This window comes from Nipponia nippon, unplaced genomic scaffold, assembly GCF_047370975.1.
Source record: "Nipponia nippon isolate SJK-2023a ecotype South Korea unplaced genomic scaffold, ASM4737097v1 scaffold_3, whole genome shotgun sequence".
Lineage (NCBI taxonomy): Eukaryota > Metazoa > Chordata > Aves > Pelecaniformes > Threskiornithidae > Nipponia > Nipponia nippon.
Window position 1 is genome coordinate 8,035,566 of NW_028262347.1, and position 23,908 is coordinate 8,059,473.

The window sequence follows — 23,908 nt, forward strand, 5'->3', positions numbered from 1 at the left end:
GTTACATTTTATCACCTTCGCATAATTTTCCAATCTGTACAATGGAGATAATGACACTGAGCTCCACTATGAGGTTTTTCAAGACATACTGATGAATAGCATTTTAGGAAAATTAGGAATACGTGGTTCTTTTTCCTAGTGACCACTGGATGGTTGGTGACATGAAGGACTTAAGCAATGGTTAATTTGTATACCCTCTTGAATGACTGAGAATCTCATTGTCTTTGAGCATCTTTTCCTGATAAAGTAAGATAATACAAGTGCTAATGCAATTACAGTTATTTTTATGAATGTAGTCACCAAGTTAATTAGCTCAGCAAGAACATTTCAAGTACCATTATGTCAAGAATGAGTGAAAACACTGTTCAATAGTTTAATTTCTGGGAAAAAAGTAACCCAAAGTTGCATCAGTTTGTTTTGCTCATACACGGAAACTAACAGTTCATGTGTTACCTCTGAAATCTAAGAGACCACATTTTGCACTTATAAGTATTTTGCATTTTCCAGTATCCACAATCATTTGTATAAATTAAGGCACCAATCCTGAACCTGTATCAACATGAGCGAGTCCTCCAGCAGAATGCTATGCAGATACAATTATATGTCTGGATGAATCAGTAAGATCAAGGTCAAAACAAAAAAAGCTGAAAGTGCTACACATGGAAATCAAACTCATTCGAGCTACGAGTGAACTACAAATAGTCCTCATCTACAAAGCTTGAGGAAAAAAAACAAACCTCAGAATACCGTTTATTAAAAGATTTCTGGGATATTTCATTTCTGGCGAGGATTTACAAGACTGTCATTTGTAGTTTATCATTTAGACAGAAGGGTGTTTGAATACTAAAATAAGTTACTACACTTTCATGTATATGTTTGCATTTTAGTTTTTTTTTCTTTTAGCAACAAAAATACCAAATGATTTTTTTTCTCTGCAAAACCATCATTTCATGCCTACCAGAAAATATGAACTATTCCCAGGCCTTTTCATCAAGAGAGTCACTAATTAACAAGCTATTTATACTGTAGATACATAATAAATAAGAAATATTCCTGCTATTGAGGAGCCAGCTCTTCCGGCATAAACCCCACAAGCCATTTTTAATCATGCACGTAATTTCAGTGAAATTGGTGCAACTGCGTGAAGAATTCCCTGCCCCAGCAGAGACTGTAAAACTGGGCCTTCACGTGCTTCTTTGTAAATCGATGACTTTTTGAAAAGCATTTTTATGTGTATCAACTGATTATTACAAAACCCGTGTGACCCTTCCTGTCGCTCACTCAAGCATTATACACTGTGGAGACAAGGAGTGTAGTCAGCCCTTCGCTCCACCCATATTTCAGTTAATTAGTCAACACTCCCTTTTCTTGCAGAGGTCTTATCCAGCTACTCTAAGAGAAAAACCTCCATCACTCATGATGGATGGGCAACTCAACCAACAAAATCTCCAATGTCTCCAACTCCTCATTAGCATTAACACTAATTTTTAGGAAGCATGGAGGCTACGGCTTCACAGCAGCCTACGATGACCTACCTAACTCTTAGCTGCAATGGTCTTGTTATCTTGCTGGCCCTAGTGCCCTTCTGGCTCTGCACTGTTCTGTTTCAGCTCCTAACCTAGCAGAAAACTAGACTCAACAGTTTTCCCCAATGAACAGATTACTGCTGGTTCAGCCAGCAGAAAGAACTGGTAAACCAGCCTGAAAAAGGGTGGAGGCCACAACATGCAGCGGCTAGCTCAGTTTAGGGTACCACGGAGCTGTAACTTGAAAGATCTTTGAATGAAGTGTTATACAATAATTTTAAGTGGCCTTCCAATTTTCTTTTTCCTCCTAAGATTAGTGAACTGGTAAACAGGTAACAGGAAAAGTAGCATTTTGCACCTCTGAATGAATACACCGTGAAAACAAACTGGGGGTGGTTATGGCATACTGACCTACCCACTCAGCTCCCATTACTAGAGTATAGAATCACAATAGATTTTTTTTTAAATTTAGCCTTAAAAGATCCCTACAAGATAATATCCCATGTTACAGCTAAGGATCTGAGAAATAAAAATTATATTTCCAAGAAGCCTGTGAAAATTTTACTTTGAACGACGTGTCAAGTGAGCAGGAAACGGTCCAGGTTTTCCTGAGTCTCCAGATACATTTCTGTCTTACTAGGCCATTCCTCCTAACAAGAAGATGCTCGTCACGGATACGCACGTATTGGACTGGTCATTGTACCTGCTTGAATTTGCATCAATTTTCGCATGGTCTTGAGCTCTTGAAGAATAGCCTGTAGGGTTGACTGGCAATTACATGTACAGCAGTTTGGTCCAACTGATGAATTCACCATTGGGATTTCTCCTGAAAGAGAGGAATGAAATGGGGGAGAGATGATGTAACCCACACAAAAGCACCCAAACAACAATTACCAGCAGGCGTTTGAAACTATTATCAATATACCTGATCGTGAAATTAGATCCAAAGCAAGAAAGCAAATAATTTTCCACATGGTCCCTTTTAAGTGGAAGAGACGACTAGGTTTTATCCAAATACTAGTATGTGCAATTATATACAGTAGGGGATGCAACGTTACATGGGCTGGAGAAGACTGCTCAGAGCGTGAATACAATGCAGTCTTCACAGCAGGGCTTTCTCTTGTCAGGCTAGTTCATCTTGAATAACAATAGCACCAAACCTCATTATAAACATACTCACTTTATCACACACACACAAAAAAGCCCATCTCCTGGAACAGTCTTACAAAGAATGAAGACAGTCTGCGTAATAAAGGTTTATACTGCACGTTAAATGAGGGCCTACGAATTTTTAAACTGCTTGAATGTTACATGTGATTCTTTACTATGTGAAGAATTGAGAATGAAAATAAAATCCCCTATTTGGAGGGGGGAAAAAAAAAAAAACAGGATGGAAAAGAACGACCAGCAAGGAAAGCTTTCAAATTTGATCTTCTGCTTGCTAGGGTGGGATTGTTTTCTATGGCATCTTTTCCAGCACTGTGACCTACGAGATCGGCTGTCCATAGTTCCCCTTTGAAAATTAATATAGTAGTTCAACTGATTCTTCTTTTCTAGCAATTCTTACTAGCGTTTAACTGAATTTACACACTTCTAGTTCTAGCCCTTAGCAGTGCTTTTATTACTGCCTTGCTTTCCAGAAGTTTTGCATCGTAGGTCCAGAATTAGGACAGGCTGTAACAGTTCAGATGTCAAGCTTTACCTGAATAGTTGTATCCTGCACTTAGTCTAAAATGCTTTAACAATACAAATAAAAATTTCAAAATTCAACAAAACACCTAGCAGTATCTGCTTGAAACTGAGACCAGATGGGATGCGCCTCCCTTCATTTCAAAATGTGCTTACAGTCATTTAAATTGATGGCTATTTTACTGCTCATCAAAGCGTGCAAGAGGAGGGATGATCATTTTATGAAGATAGGTACAAATGGATCTAACAAAAATCATCTCGCTTGGTGTCACATGTGGTGGACTTCAGAGAGTGTATTTCCCTTTTTCTTCCATAGCCTGACAGTTATCAGGTGCCCTTTAATCATTACCGAGCTAAAGTGAACATAAGCAACTCATTTAATCTTCGCTCATAAATCCTCCCATTTTTCATTATTACTTTTGCTTTCCTCTGAAGCCAAAGCAGTTTATTAATACCTTTTTAGGTTTGGTTTGTGTTCTTTCATCAGAGCTCCCCTGATGTCAGACCCACACAGATCCCCTGACTTCAATCCTCATTTGCAATGGCTGAAAATCCGGCCAGCGCTAGATCGCTCCCACCCTTTCCTAGTTCTGCCAATGTGTCCCTCCATCCTCAAATCTCCCTTCCCAGGCACTTCTCCTCTACCTCCTTCCATTGAGTCCTTCAGCTCTGATGTAACATCTATCAGACTTGGGCAAACTGGTGGTCGTTCTCCCAGCAGTGAGTTACTTCTGAAACTAAACTGATGTGTCACTAAAGATGGCTCTCCTCCTTTCCTTGGATATTTAGACTGTCCACTCTACTGCAATTACAAATTTCAGTATTTTAAAATATCACCCATGGACAGAAACTGTTAATGCTGCATTAAGATAAACAGAGTAATTTACAAATTTCTGCAAATCTAGCAAATATGAATGCGATGGCTTCTTCGGCTGTAACTACAACTTTTTAGAAGTAAAAAGCGATCTAAAAAACAGGCTGAGAGTCTCAAATTAAAACAAAAAACAGGTTACTGACTCAGCAGGGCACTGCCTAGTTTGATCTCACCCTTCCTTTGTACGCTGTCTATTCAGACCGAAAGTTCCTTGGGGCATGGATGGGATTTTATCTTTTCAATGGTCCATAAAGTGTTTAGCCCATTGTTACAGGTACAGCGGGGGAAAAAAAATAATGTTATCTTTAGCTTTGCAGCAGATTACTCAGAATCCCTCAACTTGGCTCCACCAATACCCTTTAACTATTTGTTAAAGGAAGACTTTCAAGTAGATGAGGTTCAAGGCTACTTATAATTTAATAGCATCAGCATAACTCCGTACCTTTCAGTAAGACAAGCAGGTACCCCAGAAATGGAGTCCCGGGAAATCAGCAGAGTTTTATTAATAAAAGACAAATACATAGTAAGACTATCCTTCCTCCAGTGCTTTCTCAGTTGGTTTAGACTAATAAGCTGCTCGGGAAAAGGCCCATCCTCTCTCTTGATCAGAATCCAGTATTGTAGTGGGCCTCTGGAAACAGTATCCGAAGGACTACAGTGGGAGACAGGGCTGGTGGCTTTTGCCTCCTTCTTAACAAAGACTCTACATCGCGGTGAATTGCATGTGAAAACTTGGACAAACTGTATCAGTAAATACCTGTACATCTTTCCTGCTGCAATATAACACGTTCCTAATGAAGGCACGCGGGCACGCAGGGTCCTGATGGAAAACCAAAGGGTCTATTTTCCCATTGAGGCATGGGGGATTTACATTATAATCCCCATTAGCATTGATAGAAATTACCCATGTAAATCTACCATAGGTACTGGAAATGGGAAGAGACCACCAATATTTCAAATCAAAGCAGGGTTCTACTGACTTCATACATATTCATGAGGGTTTTTTATTTTCTTTCTATCCTCCCTCCTCTGATCAGTTACTGTGTTGTAAGAAACATCTTGTAGAGTGTTCTCAGTCATTGTTCCAAGCACTATCTTTATCATTTTTAGAGGACAAAAGCAACCCTTTTCAACTTGCTATAAATCAATTTTTAATTTTAAAAGGAGAACAGACTTTTTATTTTTATGAAGGAGTCTTTAAAGAGCCATCTCCCTCTCTTTTGGAAGCTAGCCAGCACGCAAATTTGATACCGGCTTGTATGATTCAGAGAAGGAGACGACGCAAATACATTAGTTGCTTCCCCTGTGTGAGCAGCAAGTAGCCCAGGACAGTGGTTCCTGCAGCTGGATCTGCTGAGAGTGAATTCACCTGGCGTAACATTGCTACCACAAGTTTATATTTGAAAAGCATGCAAGTGCGATCCATTGAAAATGATCTTGACATAACTGAAGCGCGATTCAGCTGCTGCATCACTGCCGGATTTGCTACACAACACAAGAAACGAAACTAAAATGTTTCAGACAGACTCTGTGAGTTTGTTCTCTCTAATAGGGCAGACATGCTACTCACTGTTCATAGCCCCAAGAGGCTTTCACTAAACGCAGTGGGTCACGGACGACTTCCTAACTTCCTGACCTGTGGAACCATCACCTTAAATCCGGTTTGGAATAAATCACTTTGCTTTTGAAGTATGTTCCTACTCTTCCCCCTGCTGCAGCAATGCCTAGGCTCCCCCCATTCCTCCTTTGCTCTCTTTGTCTATTTTTGCCAATACTTTTTTCACAACTGCTTTCTATACCGACATCTATTAAACACCCATTCCAGCCTTTCCTTGAACCACCTTTACCACGCGAGTAGATAACTATGCTAGTTAGATGGACTTGAATCCCTATTACATTCAAATTTGAGTAATTCACACAGCCTACAACATATATTTTGGCTTCCTATACAGTATCTCTCCAATGGACAGAAACAGTTTCGGGGCTCAGACCGCCTGCTATAGATGCCTGGACATCTCCCCAGTGATGACCTAGGCCTGACAGCCCCAGGTAACAAGCTTATGTCCTACCTGAACAGTTTTGCTCAGATGAGTTTAAACACCATGGTAAGTACCAAGCAGTAGTATCTCCTTTGACATTTGATTCCATTTCTACACCCAGCTTTTAAGGACTTTGTCCACCCTCCAAATAACACCTAAATTAGTGAGTTAGATACTCAGGCTCCCAATGCAAGGGATGGAGGGAACTGGGCATGTTAGAACAGCCTGCCCAGAAGAACTGGGTGCTGGGTGAGGAGCAGTTTCAGGGCTTGCTCACAGCCCAGAAATGCATCAAAAGTTTTCCTTTCCTAGAGACTGGGCTTTGGAGCCAAAGCAGCAAAACTGTCCGGCAGGATCACAACGCTCCACTGGAGGCAGACACCTAAAATCTTGCTCTCAAAGAGCTACGCATGTCGTCTTTTCAAAGGCGGCCAGAGGAGAGGGCTCACACCCATCTTTATGTAATAACCTAAAAGACTGCATTCCTTTCTGCAGCAGGACAGCTGCAGAGGGAGGGGTGGAAGGTGCCTCCTGGTCCACTGCCCCAAGAGCCAGCAGCTTGGACATTCCTCCTGACCAGCCCAGAGGTCGCTCAACCCAACCCTTCTACGGTCTCACAGACCGTTCTAACCTGCAGGAGATCATAAATCAGCCGAACCCTTCCTCCTCGTATGAAAAATTAAAAAGCTGACATTTTCTTGCATATGGGGCCAAATCCTGTCAACATGTTTTAGCTCACATGCTGAATCAGGCCCCCGAGGGGATAGAGGTGCTGCTCCACCTACTTTCTGGATCTGGGAACTAGGCACCTAAGCTGTGCAGGCTTGGGCACTTCTGTGCATGCAGAGAACTGTCCTGCCGGTGCCCAGGGACTCTCAGGGCAAAGAGGGAGATGTGCGATGAATTTTGGGTGCTTCCACATTTAGAAGGTTGTTACGGTGGGATTTTAAGAGCACAGTTTTAGACTTTGATGCTAAATCCCATCAAGTGTTTTCCTCTCTCCCCTGGATCTGCACCTTTAAAAAAAAACCTATTTTTTTGTATTATAAAATAAATAAAACTAGCATGACTTACTGCAACATCTTTCTCCAGGTCAACTGGTACCTCTGTGTGAATCATTGTCTCAACAGAGAAACAGTCAATCTGGTGAAAGGTACAGCTGTATGTTTTTTAGTGCAGTGACAGTACTTCCTAAAGGACAGTACTGAGAATAATAATAGTATTTTTCTTTTTAACTGTTACAAGCAATGAGAACTTGTATGCCTTTAGAGAAGGATACACAGCAGATGCTCCGATTGGGAAGTATGAATACCTTCAGAATCTACTGGAAATTGATGTTTTCAGTGCAATCTCACAATTTTTTATTTTCCAGAATTTAGAATGGAGGCACTCCTTTAAATTTAAACCCCCCTCTAAAATTTTTACACACCCCCCCCCGCTAAATTTAGGGTTGCATATCAGGAGAAAAACTTTCTGAATTGAATTTACGTCATTCAAGAAGACCTTCAGGAATCTGGCAGTAAAACCTCCATCCTCTGGGACTTAAAACTACAGAAGAAAAGCATTTTAAGGAGACACTGCCATCTGCTTTAGGGCAGAATTCTCTGATAGACCATGCTCTAGTACATGCTGTTCATAGGTAGATTCCATCATCTCTTTTCTCCAATGGTCCCATCGCAATAAAAGCCTAAGGCTGCGATGGGATTTTGTACCTGAAGTACAGCAGCCAGTTATAAGGCTGATGCCATCCTCTTGTGAAAGTCAGTAGAATCCTGCTCCACAAGTGGTGTCACAACAGTGTTACATTACTCATTGCAAAGAGGAGTGGTAGAGGTTGACATTTAATTAGCTACGAATTTAATAACAATGGCAAAAGCTGTTTTAATAAGTACTGTATAGAAATTAAGCCTGTAACAGCATTGAGTAATTCTGTCCTATCACCAGGAATCCATTTTAAAAGCTAAGACAGATGGTAGCAGAATGCACCGTGCCCACTTTCGCACCTTTTCAAAGTGATAACTATGTGCTCATTTTGTAGACTCTGAACTATAACTGATTTCAGTGCAGCGGTACAATAAATCATCACAACAAAGGCAGAAATTTAGTACAGTACAAGGAGAGGGAAAAAAAAAAAAGTACTATTCTCAGTATCTAATGCAGATCATACCATTGGATGCCACGGTTCGTGTTTGATTTTGGAACGTTTTGGATCGAGTTCCGTATTGCCCTGAAAAATGGCTAGCTTGGGGTGATAATTCATTCCATGCACCGCTCTGTGAAGGATGAAGGCTCGCCTGTGACTCGGCAGAGGGATTCAGGCGCTGGGCCCAGGCTAAGTCTAAATCTTGGGGCTCCTCCTTCAGTTTTTCTCCTTCTTTGCCAACTCGTTGATAGATTCTTCCAGTGCTGTCATTCAGTAATCTTCTCATCCCTGTAATTTGTTTTTTAATTTCCCGGCTTTCATCTCCTAATGAAAACAGAGCCACAGTTATCACTGTAAATTAGCAAAAACGGTAATGGGCAGAGATTAGTGATTTTAGATGCCAATGAGAGTTGGAGTACAAAAATAAATAAATAAAGACGAGAAAGAAAAGAGATGGTTGAGCGGTCATTGGTATGTACCAGGCTACACTTCAACACAGCCATGGTTGACATCTTTCATGGATGAAAGACCTGCTGAACTTGGCTCTCTTGATGCCGTTTCTAAAGCTTTGATGACTAAGATTATTTTTCTCCAGAAGGAAATAATAATAGCTACAGCAGTTTCAAATAAACTATCCTTTTAAGAGACTGATCCCATTCAGGCATTGACATCAGTGGATATTTTCCCCAAGTAAAGCCTAAAGGATCAGACCATTTATGTATCAGTTTGTTACATGCTGAAGAATTGATCCTACAAAGGAAAAATAAACCACAAAAAGCACCACACCACACACACACAGAGCAACACTGCATCTATTGACTTTAATGAACAGGATCAGTTCCTTAGTCCACAGAATTTAATAATACTGGATTATACAGGAATAAATTAAAAAGCAGCTAATACATGTATAACCGTATAGAGCCTAACTGCTGGATGTCTTAAAAATGTAGATTATGAAAACAAAATGAGAATGTATACAAGAAAAATGTGACTGTTCCAAATAAATTCAAGGCATTTAAATAATAACAATTACATACTTTAATACTCCTGGCACCATTTAAGTATTAATTTTATGTATGAAACTGCTGATTGCACAATGAATATATGTGTTTTGGGCAGATAGTAGCTATTTTGCTCGTTAAAGCATACATGACATTTCACTAGTGATAAGGAAGTGTTCATAGCCCCTTCTGAAATAAGAAGCTTCTATTTTTTTACTGGTAATAGAAAAATCAAACATCTTAAGCAAATGGAATAATGAAGATCAAGAAATTGATGAAACAACCTTCCTTTATAGTATACTTAATACAGTAATACTTGGTATCCTCTCTTCAATTTACCTTTGTGCTTCCCAAAATAAACCTATTTTTGGCAAAGCGATAGTGCGAAGGAAACTTCAGAAGAAAAAAACCAACCCTCCAAAAACCAAGATGCAACGTGCGTCCTCTCTGGTTCAACAAGGTATTTGAAAGTGTGCTAATACCAGGCATGTGAACGATTTTATCAACTCAACAGCACTATTCAGGTGCCTAAACTTAGGCACACGCTTAGATAGCTGGCTAAACCGGACAGCTAAGAGAGCAGCAATCCCCTCCCCAACACAGGCCAAGCTCAACGTGGCCGGGATATGCTGCAAACCCGTTATACTCAGGGATGTGCAGTACCCGAAAGAGGGATTTTTTTTACTCCAGGAGGTGAATAAGCGGAAGGGGAGACGAGCTGTACGATCTGCTCCAGCCTCTGCTGAATCAGAGCATCTCCCGCTTGACCTGGCGCACCAGTTCCCTGGGCCAGCGCCAGCTGGCTCCAGCCCACCCCGATCCAGCGAGGAGAGTGGGTGGTTTGCAAGAAAGCTCCTAGTCCAAACTTAGAAAAATATTTGTCAACCCCATACAGCGATACTCTAGCACCGTTTCCATTCCAGCTAAAGCGACGAGAAAAGCCCTTTGCAAGAAAGCTCTGCTTTGTATTTATTTTGTTGGTTTGCCTGCGGATTTATACACGTGGGTGTGATTTAATCAACAAATCACAGCACCAATTCCTTTAAAATGACTCTTTTTGGCCCCAACCCAACCAGGGGTTGACTGTTGGCGGTTCCCAACCTCGAGAGGCTGCAGCATACCACCGGACTCCAAATACTGAGATACTCAGACTTGTACACTGAAGACTGCCCTTCTCCTGTACGTGGCTGTATCTGCCCATATCCAAGCTCCAAACACTCCCACGACACCGGAGTGTGAAGCAATCCCTTACTGTCGTACCATTCAGCAGTACAACGGGCTCTCAAGAGTTTCATGTTGGCAATTCGGATTTGTATTCAATAGCAAAATGTATCTGAATATCAAAAAAAAGCTTCCCACCCACCTCCTCTTGTTGGGTGCAGTGACTGCATGCTTGTCAGGTGACACATTGTTGGGAAGATTAAATTTCCCTTACCCAATTACATAAAATATTAATGTTAATTGAGCTTATTCAGCCTTGATTCTGGTCTCTTGTTCCTTCATATAGAGGCCTTCTTATACAGTGACATGAGCATACTTACTTCCAAATAGAAAAAACCCCTGTATTTATGTTACAGCAAACCCAGAACTTGCATCCTACATAAACATGTCTTTGTGTTTTGGGAACTCCCTACTTAAAACTGGGAGATTCCCCCTTTGTGAACTTGTTTGTTGTTGTTTTTTTGTTTCTTTTAGTTTTTTTTTTTTAATTTGGATTCTTTGCCATTGATAGTTTTTTGTTTGGCATTTTTTTGTCGAGTCTTTTTTCAAAATATGTCTTCTGTTTTGTAAGGAGGGGTATTAAAAACATACAGGCTATAAGCCTGACTTAGTCTTCAGTGCAAGTTTACATTCTCCCTCTCCCAATTATGGCTTTTTACAGCTTTTACTTTGTAACTGGCCAGCCACAGCGGCATCCTTCCCGACAGGAGCGGAGGGTAGCTGATGTTACACCGTCCGAATCTGTAGGCAGGCGCAAGAACGGTAACAGATTTAACTTCTTGCTCCCTGGTTATCTCATTTGGCTATTAGCTCTAGAGCCCAGTGAGAGCGTTTTGTTCTTGGCTATTCCACTGCTGATGATTTTCACAGATAATAACCATGTAATTTAAAAATGAAAAAAAAAAAAAAAAAAAAAAAGAAGATGGGGCACAGAGAGAAAACCAAACAGCTCAAGGTACTATGTCCTACGCAAAAGCCAGCCTTCCTTTTTAAATGCTGAATGGGATAATCAAGCACCAAAAAAACCCAGTTTATTACATAAAAATCTGCATTACCTATCTGTGAAAAGCCTCCTGAGAAAGATATTGAGGCCTGAGAGGAGCAGTGCATATTTCAGCCTCTCCCTGTACCGCTGTACAGGTACCAGGAGTCCCCACCTCTCCAAGGAGACAGGGATGCCCCCGACCGGCAGGCTACAGGTTTTGCCACTTGGATTCCCCATGTAATCCCTTTGGTTTTATCTAAAACCAATTAATTCATTTGCAAAACACTAAAATACTTACAAAACACTACTCAAAATAGAGAAGCATGGCAAATTACAGCCCTGTGTAGGAACTTATACGTACAGATGATAATAGTCATAACAAAAAACATATCAACAATTTTTTAAAATTACTATTATAGTTGTTGCTATGATTGCCCCTTATATACAACCTATTTTTTCCACATGGCCTGACTGTAATCTTAGAAAACAAAAAAAGGCAAAACAAATCCCTTTCATCAAATATTCATAAAAAGTAATTTCCCCAAAATTCATTTCAATCTCTTTCCTTACTGAAAGTGTGCACTCTCGAAGAAAGCGGTAAACATGTGAAAAATTACAAATGCCCAAATGGAAACCAGAACTGTCCTAGGATGAAGTAGCATCCATATGCTAAGCGTGCACCTGTCTGAAGCAACAGACCCGTAAACAACTCCAGTTAACAAAATATCATCGATAATTCATTAATTCCATTCTTTGCCGCTATATGCCTGACCGTCTTTTCACTGTTATGCTTATTAAACTTAATATAAATATAGCACACTGCCTACAAAGAAGTTATTACACTTTTCTGAATAATTTGTCAAATATTATCGTAGTGTTACAAAGAATGATAAAATGATATGCAACCACACCCATATGTTAACATATTAATTTTATTCTGGCATTAGAGAAGTGGTAACCACATCTGTAATCAATGTATGTGTTTTAAAGTGTATAAATGAGTGAATAAAGGTTGGACAAGCATGTGTATTTCATGTCTTCTTCCTTTGACTTATATAAACAAATAACCATAATGTTCTCTTGGCCCAATATTTTGAAATTAATTTCTTTATTTTTAACATTTCTGTTTCTCATATATTCATGAGTAGCTAACTTTTTTAATACAGTTTGGTTTTTCTATGAATTAATGTCTAATTTTATGTTGTGTTGTGTTTTGGCAGATGAAACTCCTACAGAAACCCTTCCTTTCTTTGCTATACAACCAGGGCTTTTTCCTCCGTCAGGCTGCCTGCTGAACGTACTTTGTATCTCACAGATTTCCACCGTTGTGTCAAACTAGGCTGAAATTGGTGGATGAGTTCAGAAGCTATCGGGAGGGCAGGGACGGCAGCGACAGACAGCTAGACAAGCACATGTGAGCTGACAACACTAGCCTGGTTTGTAAGGAAACAAGTCTTCAGAGGTGAGAAAAAGTGGAAGTCGATGCATACGGCTTGAAAGCTCAATAAAAAATAAGAAATAATTGCAATGGGTTATATAACCAAACATCTTAAACGCCAGTTTATTAGACACCACTTGAATGCTGCCCTTCCTGGAAGAGGGCCAGCAAAACTCGGCTGCTGTGTTTGAAGATTTTGTAAGGGTGAATTGAGAGCAGCTGAAGGAATCGGGAGGCACGTGCACACACAGCACACGTCTCCGATGCACAGCCAGGCTGAACTCACCAAAACACCTTTTTGAATGCTACACGGTATTCAAGGATTTCCTTAAAGGCCACTTATCCTAGAAGGGAGCTAAGCATCCCTTCGTAGCAAAAACTATACCCGCATCAAACTGTAACTTTCAAATCTCAAGATATTTTTGCCACTGTCATCTTGCACCGCAAGTGGTCCTGAAACAGCAAATCGTGAAAGTCAGCGTGGGGAAAATAGAGGAGCCATGCACATGATTCCTTATCGGATCAAAGGTTTCCTAAATCACATGGAAAGTTGTTGTGACTGCTCCGTGGATAATTTGAACTGGGCATCTCTGTAGCTAAATTGATGGGGTAAGCAAGCATTTCTCAAATAAGTGATCCCCAGTCTTTGCTGGCCTATACGAGCGTATATTGAACAAGTAACACAGGCAACAACACGCTTTGCAAATTAAAAACCTAAACCCCAAGTCAGCAGGGAGAGCAGTGGTCACGAACAATGTCAGAGGGTCACACAAGCAACATGAGTTATGAGCCGGGGACTTTGACTACCCGAAGCTAACATACAGGGATATTTAAGCTGTCTTAGTTGAGGCATCTTAGCAGTGCTCTAAAACATCATTTAAAAGCACTTACTTATCTTCATATCACCACACAAAGTACTAAGATTATACCTGCAGGAAAACTGGAACGCCCTCAGAGTAGACCCCCTACTCCCAAACCAAGCAGGGAAGTACACAGCTTGATTGACACCCCTGCCTACCATGAGACACAGAAAGTTAATAAGCATCACAAACACTAACATAAGCAATGCAATTTGCAGAATCAAAACGAGAATCAGACCCTGGGACCATTCAGGATTTGGGGGGTTATTTCTCTGGAAGCTGGATCAGCCTAGGTGGCCCGGCCACCACCACCAGAAAATAACTCTTTTGAAGAGCTTGGTGAAACAGTTTTGAAACACCCAACAGGAGCAGATACAGAAGCACAAGTTACACACTTCCATGCCACAATGCAACAGCTAAATCACTCAGGAAAGGACAAGTAAGCAACCACAATAAATGTATATATTAACGAGGTCACATAATTAAAAAAATAATGATACATATAGAATCATAGAATCGTTTAGGTTGGAAAAGACCCTTAAGATCATCAAGTCCGACCGTTAACCCAGCACTGCCAAGCCCACCCCTAAACCATGTCCCTAAGCACCACGTCTGCCCGGCTTTTAAATACCTCCAGGGATGGGGACTCAACCACTTCCCTGGGCAGCCTGTGCCAGTGCCTGACTGACCTTTTGGTGAAGACGTTTTTCCTAATATCCAACCTAAATCTGCCCTGGCACAACTTGAGGCCATTTCCTCTTGTCCTATTGCTTATTACTTGGGAGAAGAGACCCCACCTCACTACAGCCTCCTTGCAGGGAGTTGTAGAGAGCAATAAGGTCTCCCCTCAGCCTCCTCTTCTCCAGGCTAAATGACCCCAGCTCCTTCAGCCACTCCTTGTAAGACTTGTGCTCCAGACCCTTCACCAACTTCGTTGCGCTTCTTTGGACGCAACAACTTCCCCCAGTTCTTGGAAATATCCCAGGTCAAGATCATGCTTCAGCCCCAAAGTGAAATGTTTTATGAAGTTAGATCACTGGAGAACATAGATATATAAAATAAACTTTTATGCAGTCTTAATTACAGAAGCTACTATTGTTACAATCAATATAATTCTATTAAAAGTAACAAGTAACTTCACAGACTTGTGTTAAGTCAACTTTTGCTCTGTGAATAAATTGCAAAAGATATTATTTCTGGGACAGAATAAATTCTTGAAATTAGTGAGTAACTTATGCATTGCTCCCCTGCTCCAAGAACACATTATTTATTTTTACCATGACATAGCAAAGCTATTAATCTGCTGCCTTCCATTTCAACAATGCGAAATGCTGTAAAATGCACAGACACCTGCATTACAGTACATTTCAGTTCCACTTTATATCAGTCATAAACATCTCTGTTTTGGACATCTCTTCAAAACAAATGCTCCAAGCACACTGTGCGTAGCATTCGATTTTATGAAACTATAAAAGTTCTTCACTGTTAATTACACAGACAAATGTCTCATCACACATTTGGTTACCAGGATAATATAATTAGTTTTCTACATTAACCTTTCAAACATAGAGCCTGAATTTCAAGTTGAAAGCATTGTAAAAACACTCAGTCTGGAGGTATATGATATTTCCGCTTTTTTTGTGATCATAATAAAATATTAAGACTGAAAAAACTCGATGTGGTGTATGCAAAAGATATTTTTTTATAGACAAGCTAGGTTTAACCAGTGCTGTCCACAAGATATCGTTGTATAGTCCCCTCATGGGCTTGTCCAAGTCTGGGCTAGAAGCCCTGTGACAGGAAGGTTTATGCTGGCAACTGGCAAAAGCTGAAGTCACGTCTGTCTTAAATCTTGTCCATATTCAAGGTTTAAACACTTCAGGCTGCCTCCTCCTTTTCAGCTCGAGCATTCTCTCCTATATCAGGTAACTAAGCCCTTTCCTTCAAAACAAAAGAGATGCTAGTCCTCACCTGCAAAATTCAGTGGTGATATTTCCCCCCCGAATTCTGCAAACTCCTCCCCTGCATCACATAAGCAACCTTCCTAAGCTTACCAAGATCCATTCAAAAAGCAGTTGGGCTTTATACCATTGCAACCATCACGTCCAGTACCATGTTCCTCTAACTGTGCTGAAGCTTCCTCCAATTTGCAGCCTGTGTTTACACAAAGCCACGTCTTGCCCATCTGTGCTGGTGCAAAAAAGACGCTCTAGGTTCAACAGGTCTTTCCGGACATTTGATTCTTAATTCATCTGCACGTTAAACAAACTGGATTCTTCTGATTTACTCATTTACCCTAGAAGCTCCCCTCTTCTTGACAGTGCCATCTCTTCAGTTTGAGTTCATCGTTCTCAAGTGTGCAACCAAAACATACGCACATGCTATTCCAGATAAAGCCTCACTCGTTCATAAAATGGCACTAACATTTCACCTTTTCCAAAGGTAATAGTTTCAGCGATGTATCTCAACATCCATTCACATACTAAAGGCTGCATCACGTTGAGGTTTCAACAGCTGATCCCATGGATCAGTTAAAACACCTAAACTGGAGAACAAACTTGACACTAAACCAACAAGCTGGAGTGAACATCCTTCTGGGATCAATTTTGGCATACAACAGTGAAATCGAGTGAAGCAGCCATTATACCCTGAGACTCTTTATTAGTGGACAGAACACCGAGCTGGGGAGAGTGTTGTGATCCCACCATCCCTGAAGTACAAGGAAAAGTTACTCCACACAACGTGAAATTTTTTAAAGGAAAGCTGGAATGCCAACCGCCACTCATCCTAGATCCCTGCCAAAAGGTGGGAGCTCAGATTTCAAGTGCTTTCAGTTGAGTTCAGTCCCTGATGCTGCTTTCCCTACATCTCAGATTAGTGCCTTTGTCACCAGGAATCTGGATAAAAGGGGACACCAAAGTAACCTATCGCAAATAAAGTGGAGAAGGTTACGTGAGCTCCGAGTAACTTACTGAATTGAACCCAGCCCCCAAGGGAAGAAAAAAAAAAAACAGCCTAGCCTACAAATCGTGCATGGTCATACATCATTCAGTCTTGTCAAAACCAACACGCGTTAAGGAAATCTGAAAGTTGGACACTCAGGACCTCACCAGGAAATAGCACCTTTTTCTTTTCACAGCAACTGAAGGTGGGCTGCCAGGACGGCAACTCTGTGCTTCAGTACCTGATAAGGAAGATCCTTGATAGGACTCACATTCTTAAAGGTTAAATTCTGACTGGCTCTTGAAAAGGTGAACTTTAGGCACTTAAATGCCAGAGCACATCCAGTCACAATGAAAAGCTGGGCACAAACAAAAAAAAAAACCAAAAAACCCACAAACAAACCCAAAGACAACACAGCCAAACCAAAATCAAAATCAATTGGTCTGACTCGCGGCACACATGTCAAAGCACAGACTCCTGCACATTCTTAGAAGCATCCTGGCTTAAGCAACTAGATGCCTAACTCCTGCCAAAGCTTCATCATGATTTAGGGTTGGAAGAGAAGGCATTCGAAGTAAACCTCTGGTGGAGCTCACTCCATCAGGTGTATCAGACTTCACCAAAAGTGCTTACAGAACACGAAATCCAAACACAAAGCACAGCAGCCACCTTCGCTTCTCCCTGGAAATGGGTGTAGGGAAGAAATATTTGCTCAAAATCCTAATGGCCAGAAGCTGAGAAGGGAATTTAACGCAGCTCTCACCCCCGTGTAAATATTCCAACCGTCAGAAGATTCCACACTGCCCAAGAGGTCCTCCTTTTCTCTGCCATTTGCTGCTGACCTCTAGAAGAGGATGTGGCACTACGAACTAAGGAGACAAAGGCATTTTGCGTGCAGACTGACTTCAGGTGCTGATTCACACACTCGGTACCAATGCTTCTCGCTGGCTCCAGGGGGCAACACGCACAGGGTACAGAAACCGTAAATCACCCTACAAAAATGTTCAGGCTCCTGGTTCAGTTAAGAAGAGGCAGGCACCTCCAAATTTCTCACTGCAGAGGCACCTGCTTTCTCGAAAGCCTGAGCAAGGTGTCCAAGAGCTTGCTTTATACAGCAAGAGTCATTCTTGTAGCTCAAAAATCTGGCCGTTACTCCTCTGAATTTGGCCCGCCAAATTTTTGCCAAGAGGTGCAGCACCCAGGTGAGGTCCTAGATACGACGGGAGGGGGCTGGAAGGAGGAAAGGAAGAAGCACTCTGCAGCTGAGGACTTATACGGGACAGAAAGCACACAGATGGGAAAAGATAAAGGTTCACTGATAATCAGTCCTATCATGCTGTAGTATATATCATGCTGCAGACTCTGTATTACTTCTCTGTTTTCTTTACACATTTTTAACTGTTGATTTAATTTAATTTTGCCATGGCAGGATTAGCAGGCAGGCTACAGAGGTGAAAGGACATTACATTAAGACAGCACATTAATCCTCTATCCCACCCAAGGCAGAAGCAAAACCAAACAAATAGCAGCTTCCTGGAAATTGAATTTCTGTTATCCAGATGTCAAAGATGTAATACCCCAATTACACAAACTATTGCCAGTGAAGCATGCCAGCGAATATGCAATGTAAATGGGGTGAGCACAGAGCTGCAAAACTGCAGAGTCAGCATCTGGCTCTCTGAGTGAGTGATAATTAGCACTGTGTGTAGACACTAATAAACATTTATGTCTGAAATTACAACTTTTAGCAGTGTTAATAAAGGATATATTGGCAATTCGTAGAATAAAAGGGTCTTGAAAAGAACGTCATATTAAACAATGGCAGGCGCTTCCTGTGCTTGCACAGAGATTTTTTTTCCTCCCTAATTGCAAATGGCCACGCTATGTTGCTCGGAAATTAATCAACACAAGCACATACCTAAAAAAACTGGTTGTGTTTCTTTGGTCTCCCCATTAACATCATTGCTGTAGTCAGAGATCTTATATATCTCATGATGGTAATCTGGAATGAAAAACGATAAAAAAAATTAGAACTCAAGTGATCTGGAAAAAATGAACACTGAACACATTGCTAGAGTTTTACTACATAATTTATCAATATATCTGCAGTTTATTTCATGTACATCAAATTAACCACAGAAAATGTGCTCTGTATCAGCACCTCCTAAAAAAAAAAAAAAACAACTTTGCTCACACTGGAGAGACTCAGCTCAAATATTTCACAGATTTTAGGGAACAGTTACGCCTGCCCTAAATTACTGTGTTCATTTTCACAGCAAATTATCCCACCAGATGCCAATTATCTGGCTTTTTGCTTTACAGATGGAAAGCAGATTTATAATGAAAACTTTACCTTCCCAGAGACCAAGGGAAACTTTCAAACTTCACCTCAATCAGAAAATCAGCAATGTACATTAGAGCTGCATCGTTCAGCTATACTGACTCATCTTGGTGTCATTGGCCTCTGAATTCCCAAGAAAGGAGGATCAGGGACACCTTAGGATACTCACCTATAGAAACTAACGCCTGTGATGACCCTAAGAATAAACATTAGCATCTCATATTCAGAGATGTTACAGGATAAAAAAAATAAAAAAAATTCACCATTGAATTTCTATTTCAGATAAAAGAATATTTTTCCTGTGAAGGTCTCTTCAGTAATCCCAGGCAGGTGTTCAGTAAAACCAGAGCTTTGTTTACATGTGTGTACAGAGGGAATAGTAAGTCGAAGGAAAAAAAAAAAAGAACTCTAAAGGCAGCTCTCCTGGATGCTATTTCTGACTCTGCTACTGGCACACGCTTTGTCCTTCAGCAAATCGCACAAGACTGAACAATATATTCAGTGTCTTGAAACAGCCACCTCCCCACCTAACTCCTTTAACACCCTCCCAGTTCCCAACGCTCTCAGCTACTCCCTCCATAAACTGGTTTTTATGTTTACCCGCCTCACAAAAAGCGAGGTAGAGATTAACTCATGGAAGAGCACTTTGGGGGATTCACTTAAAAGGCACAACAGAAACGGAGGGCGGCACAAGCAGCTCCTCCTCCCGCAAGCAGCACACCTGCGCCTCTGACAAAACAGCTACGGGATCAGAAAGGTCTGCTGGAAGCCAAACTTTTTTTTGTTATATGCTGTTTATTTGTACAGCACGACTGTCTCGAGGGCACGAGAGGAGGAACAACCCAATAAGTAAACTAGAATCAAGCTGAACACAGCGACGCGAAAGAAAGAAAAGGGCCTGGAAAGAAAATGAGGGAGAAAAAAAAACACAACAGGGAGTTGGAGAGGTCAGCGACGAGGTGCTACGCAAAGGGTTCCTCTGCCTACCGAGCACGCCCAGCGAGTGAAACGGGTAAAGGTGAAGTTTGAGGTACAACGTCAAGGAAGTAAAGGCTCCTTTCACAGGGCGAAAATGATGGGATTTATGCCAACTGCCTTCCACGGTCATTAGCTGTCCTGTTGAGGAGGGGGAGTGATGGAGCGGCTTGGTGGGCACCTGGTGGCCAGCCAAGGTCAACCCACCACACTCTGCATTTTCATCCTCTCAAGGGTGTCCAGGATCTGCTAGGAGTGAGTATGTGGAAACTAGGAATTAAATGACTTACAGACTCATGGTCCTTAGATATATAGATTACACATGGTTTCTTCTCTAGCACTTCCCTCTGTACATCCAGCTGGTCACAATATTCTTCTGATCTACAGCTGCTGCCTTAAAGTCACCACATTTCACCCCAGAGGCAGCTGTGTTTTAGTGCAGGAATGGATTTCCTCTCGATCTGGTCATTATTGATCGACTCGATAAGGTGCTCTGAAGTTTTTTTTGGGACAGAACAAGCACTGTACGGGCACACATCGTTAACAGATGGTGTGTTACCAACGAATCGACACAGCATACCCTTTTCTCTTTGGCTTCCTTCTTCTGCCTCAGATGTCACAGTCCGCTGTGAAATCCATATCAATTTCACAACAGTAAACACTAAACTGTGACATTACGGAATGACTCCAGCAAGAGGCAAAGGCCAATTACAAGAGACAACTATTTATACATAATTATCTTTCTAATCAACTGTGATAGCAAAAGAGTATGTGAGTGCAGACTCACATGCAAAATGTGATTTTTATCTCCTCCATTCTCAAAGTACAAAGATATAATTTTCTCTCTAGAATGTGTTTTCAGCGTAGCTCTCTATTTGCCTTTCCATGTCCAAAAAGAGACCCCAGCTAAAATAAGAATTACTAATAATGTACCATCATAACTGAATTTACCTATTAAAACAAGGTTAAATAGATTGTCTTACACACCGAGGCATATCTAAACCTTCAATGAGTGGCAACTGAGACTTGGCAAAACAGTCATCTATTTCTGACGGCGCACATATTCTTTTTACAGCTCCATTAGGACAGAAATAAAAACGTATCTTCAATTTCAGTTTTGCTTTTCCACATGTTTCACTTTCTCCCCCCCAGGCTGCAGCCCAGACCTGCACTAACTCTGCCTCTGAGTCGGGAGCATGTTCGATATCAAAACCCCACAAACCAAACCTGTTCTCCCTAGAAATTAAACCCTTGATAGGTGTGCTAATGCATACAGACCTCCAATACATTTCAGACAAGTCTGACGGGTCACTGCCCCTCTAGTTTTTAACAGGGAGGGAGTATGTGCGGTGCTCCAGGCTCCCCTATGACGATACAGCAGTCATTATTTACTATTCCTACCAAGTGAGTTTATTTCCATCTTTAAATTTCTTCGTATTGAACGTGATTTTGCCGAGCGCCTGCGAAGACATTGCTCTTCAGCCAGCAAGTCTTGATACTCGCGTGTGTGTGTCCCCTTTCCCAAGCGTGACATTACACCCAAGCAGTCACCTGCCCTGAACTTGGCATGCAGGACACACACGGCTGTTCATGGAGATATTCCCATCCAATACTTGGAAACACAAAAGGAAAAAAAGATCTCAAGTCAAATCCATCAGGGCAAAAAGATCTCATTGGCCGGAGAAAGGATAAAGCCCCAACCCAAATAAATCCCTACGGCTGGGAAGTCCACCTGTTAAAATGCCTACCAGCGCCTGTAGCTTTTTAATATTTATTATTGAAAAAAAAAAAAAAACAACCACAAGACTGAAACACAGAGCTGTGCTCCCTCCCCAACACGAATCCAAATATTCCCCCCCGCGATCCCTTTTAAAATATCCTCTTTTCCAAAAGCAAACACACCCCGAGCGAACAAGTTACACGCCAGCGGCTCTCCCCTGCCCACGTACAATTAATTAGCTGCGTGGATTTTTAATAAAGCAACCTCTATTTGGCTTTTCTTTGAAATACGCGGATGTACGCAGTCAAGGGGAGGAAAAAACCCACCCAAAACACAATAAATCCGCAAGAGTTGAATACTAAGAAGGTCCGTTGCTGCTCAAGTGTCATTATTTTTTGCTCGCTTCCCGATTTTACGTTTTCTCCCCCCCCAAAGGAGGATTTACCACGAAACACGATCCAACTTTATTTTGTGCAAGATCTGCCTGGAAAAAAAAAAACAAAACCCAACACGTCCACCTTTCTGGGGTGGTTGGGGGGGGGGGGGGTTGAAACAACACGTAACACACATGCAAAAAAATAATTTTTTAAAAAAAAAGGGGGGGGTTTAAAAAATAATAAAAGGCGTGCAATGGTTTCGGGGAGTTCAAGCACAGGATTGGGGAGTTAAATAACAGATACGGGGAGGGAGAGGCGCCGGGGGCAGCGGCAGCGGTGCCGTTTCGTAACCCCCCGCTCCCCCCGGTGCAAAAGTCGGGGCTGCCCCCGGCGAGGGAACAAAGCCCGGGCCGCCCCCGCCGCCCCCCGGCCGCCGCCTTTACCTTCGTTGATCAGTTTAAAGCTTTGGGATTTCCTGCTTCTCTTCCTCTGGGTGAACTCCATGGTGCGGGCAGGAAGGAGCGGGGCGGCCGGGCGGCCACCCGGCGGTGGCAGGACCAAGGTCCGTCTCTTTAATCAGCAAAAACACGCGGGGGTTGGGAGACGGCGGCTCCGGCGGTGAATAAAGGGATCCGGGACAAGTTGGCTCCGGTCTTCCCCCCCTCCCCTTCCCCGTACCTCCCGCCCCAAAGTTTGAGGGAAAGCGGGGTGCGGCGGGGGGAGCCCCGCGGGGGCGATGCCGGGCAGCGCCGCCGCCGCCTTCCCCCCCGCCGGCTGCGCGGCCGCGGCCCGGCGGCGAAGGGCGGCCCGCAATGGCTCGCCGCCGGCTCCGGGACCCCGGTGCCACCTGCTGGGGGAAGGCGGCGCGCAGCCCGGCGCGCCCCGCGGCCGTTCCGCCAGCCCCGGCCGTGAGCCGCCACCCCGAGGCCGGCCCGTCGCCACACGACACGCCGGGGAAAGCGGCCGGCGCCGCCGGGCCCCGCCGCGGGGGTGGCGGAGAGGGGGGCTGGAGGGAGAGGGGCTGAGAGGGCAGCGCCATTTTGTGTCCCCCCTCCCGCCGCCTCCGCCCCCCCCCCCCCCCCACGGGCACCCCCCTCACGGGCACCGCCGCGCTCCCCCTGCCGCGCCGTGCCCCGCCGCCGCCGGTCCCCGCTTCCCGCCCCCGGCAAGGCGCTGCGGCCCCGCCGTTCGCCGGCGGGCAGGGGGTGCCCGGCCGTGAGGGAGCGGCGGCCTCTCGGCGCGGCCTTGGCGCCGCCGCCGGGCGCTCGGGGCCGCTCGGGGCCGCTCGGCCGCCCGCGGGCCCCGTCGGCGGCGCGGGGCTCCCTGAGGGGCCGGGGTGGGGGGGAACTCGTCGCGTTTAGCGGGACCGGCGGCGTTCCCGGGCCGAGGTCCGGCGGCGATGGGGTCGAACTTGGCGGTGGCGGGGCCGCGGCGTGCGGAAAGTAGGCAAAACCCAGAAACGGGGCTTGGCGGACGCTAACAGCTGCTCATTACCGTGTTTTACAGTAATTATCGCAACGATGTGCCCGCTTGCGTCGTGGACCGACCGAGGCCTGGAGGAGCGTGCCGAAGGACGCCGAGTTTCGCCCGCGTTGGTTAAACGCGGATCGCTGTAGTAAGAGGAGGAGAGTCTCGGTGCTCCGGAGGAGTGAGATTTGGCGCGCCTGGCGACCCTCCGCTGGTCACCAGGAGGTCACCGTAGCCATGCGGGTGGCCCAGACCCCGCTGAAATTAGTGCTTGGATTTCTTCACCGCTTGACGCCTTCAGCCATACTT

At 43.3% G+C, this 23,908-nt stretch overlaps 1 protein-coding gene across 6 annotated transcripts in view; it reads right to left on the reverse strand.

Moving 5' to 3' along the window:
• BEND7 (BEN domain containing 7) overlaps positions 1–22,954 on the reverse strand; it is a 48,315-nt gene extending 25,361 nt beyond the window's left edge. For 3 of the 6 annotated variants that reach the window (XM_087766914.1, XM_087766913.1, XM_087766911.1), the window contains exons 1-4: positions 22,576–22,951; positions 18,638–18,721; positions 8,296–8,595; positions 2,230–2,352 (exon numbers count right to left, since the gene is read on the reverse strand). In XM_087766914.1, the coding sequence (XP_087623040.1) occupies positions 2,230–2,352; positions 8,296–8,595; positions 18,638–18,721; positions 22,576–22,636 (568 nt within the window). In that variant the 5' untranslated portion in view covers positions 22,637–22,951. Of the gene's footprint in view, positions 1–2,229; positions 2,353–8,295; positions 8,596–18,637; positions 18,722–22,575 lie in introns of all 6 variants that reach the window. The other 3 variants (XM_087766912.1, XM_087766910.1, XM_087766915.1) reach the window with 3 other exon arrangements.
• Positions 22,955–23,908: the final 954 nt, after the last annotated feature.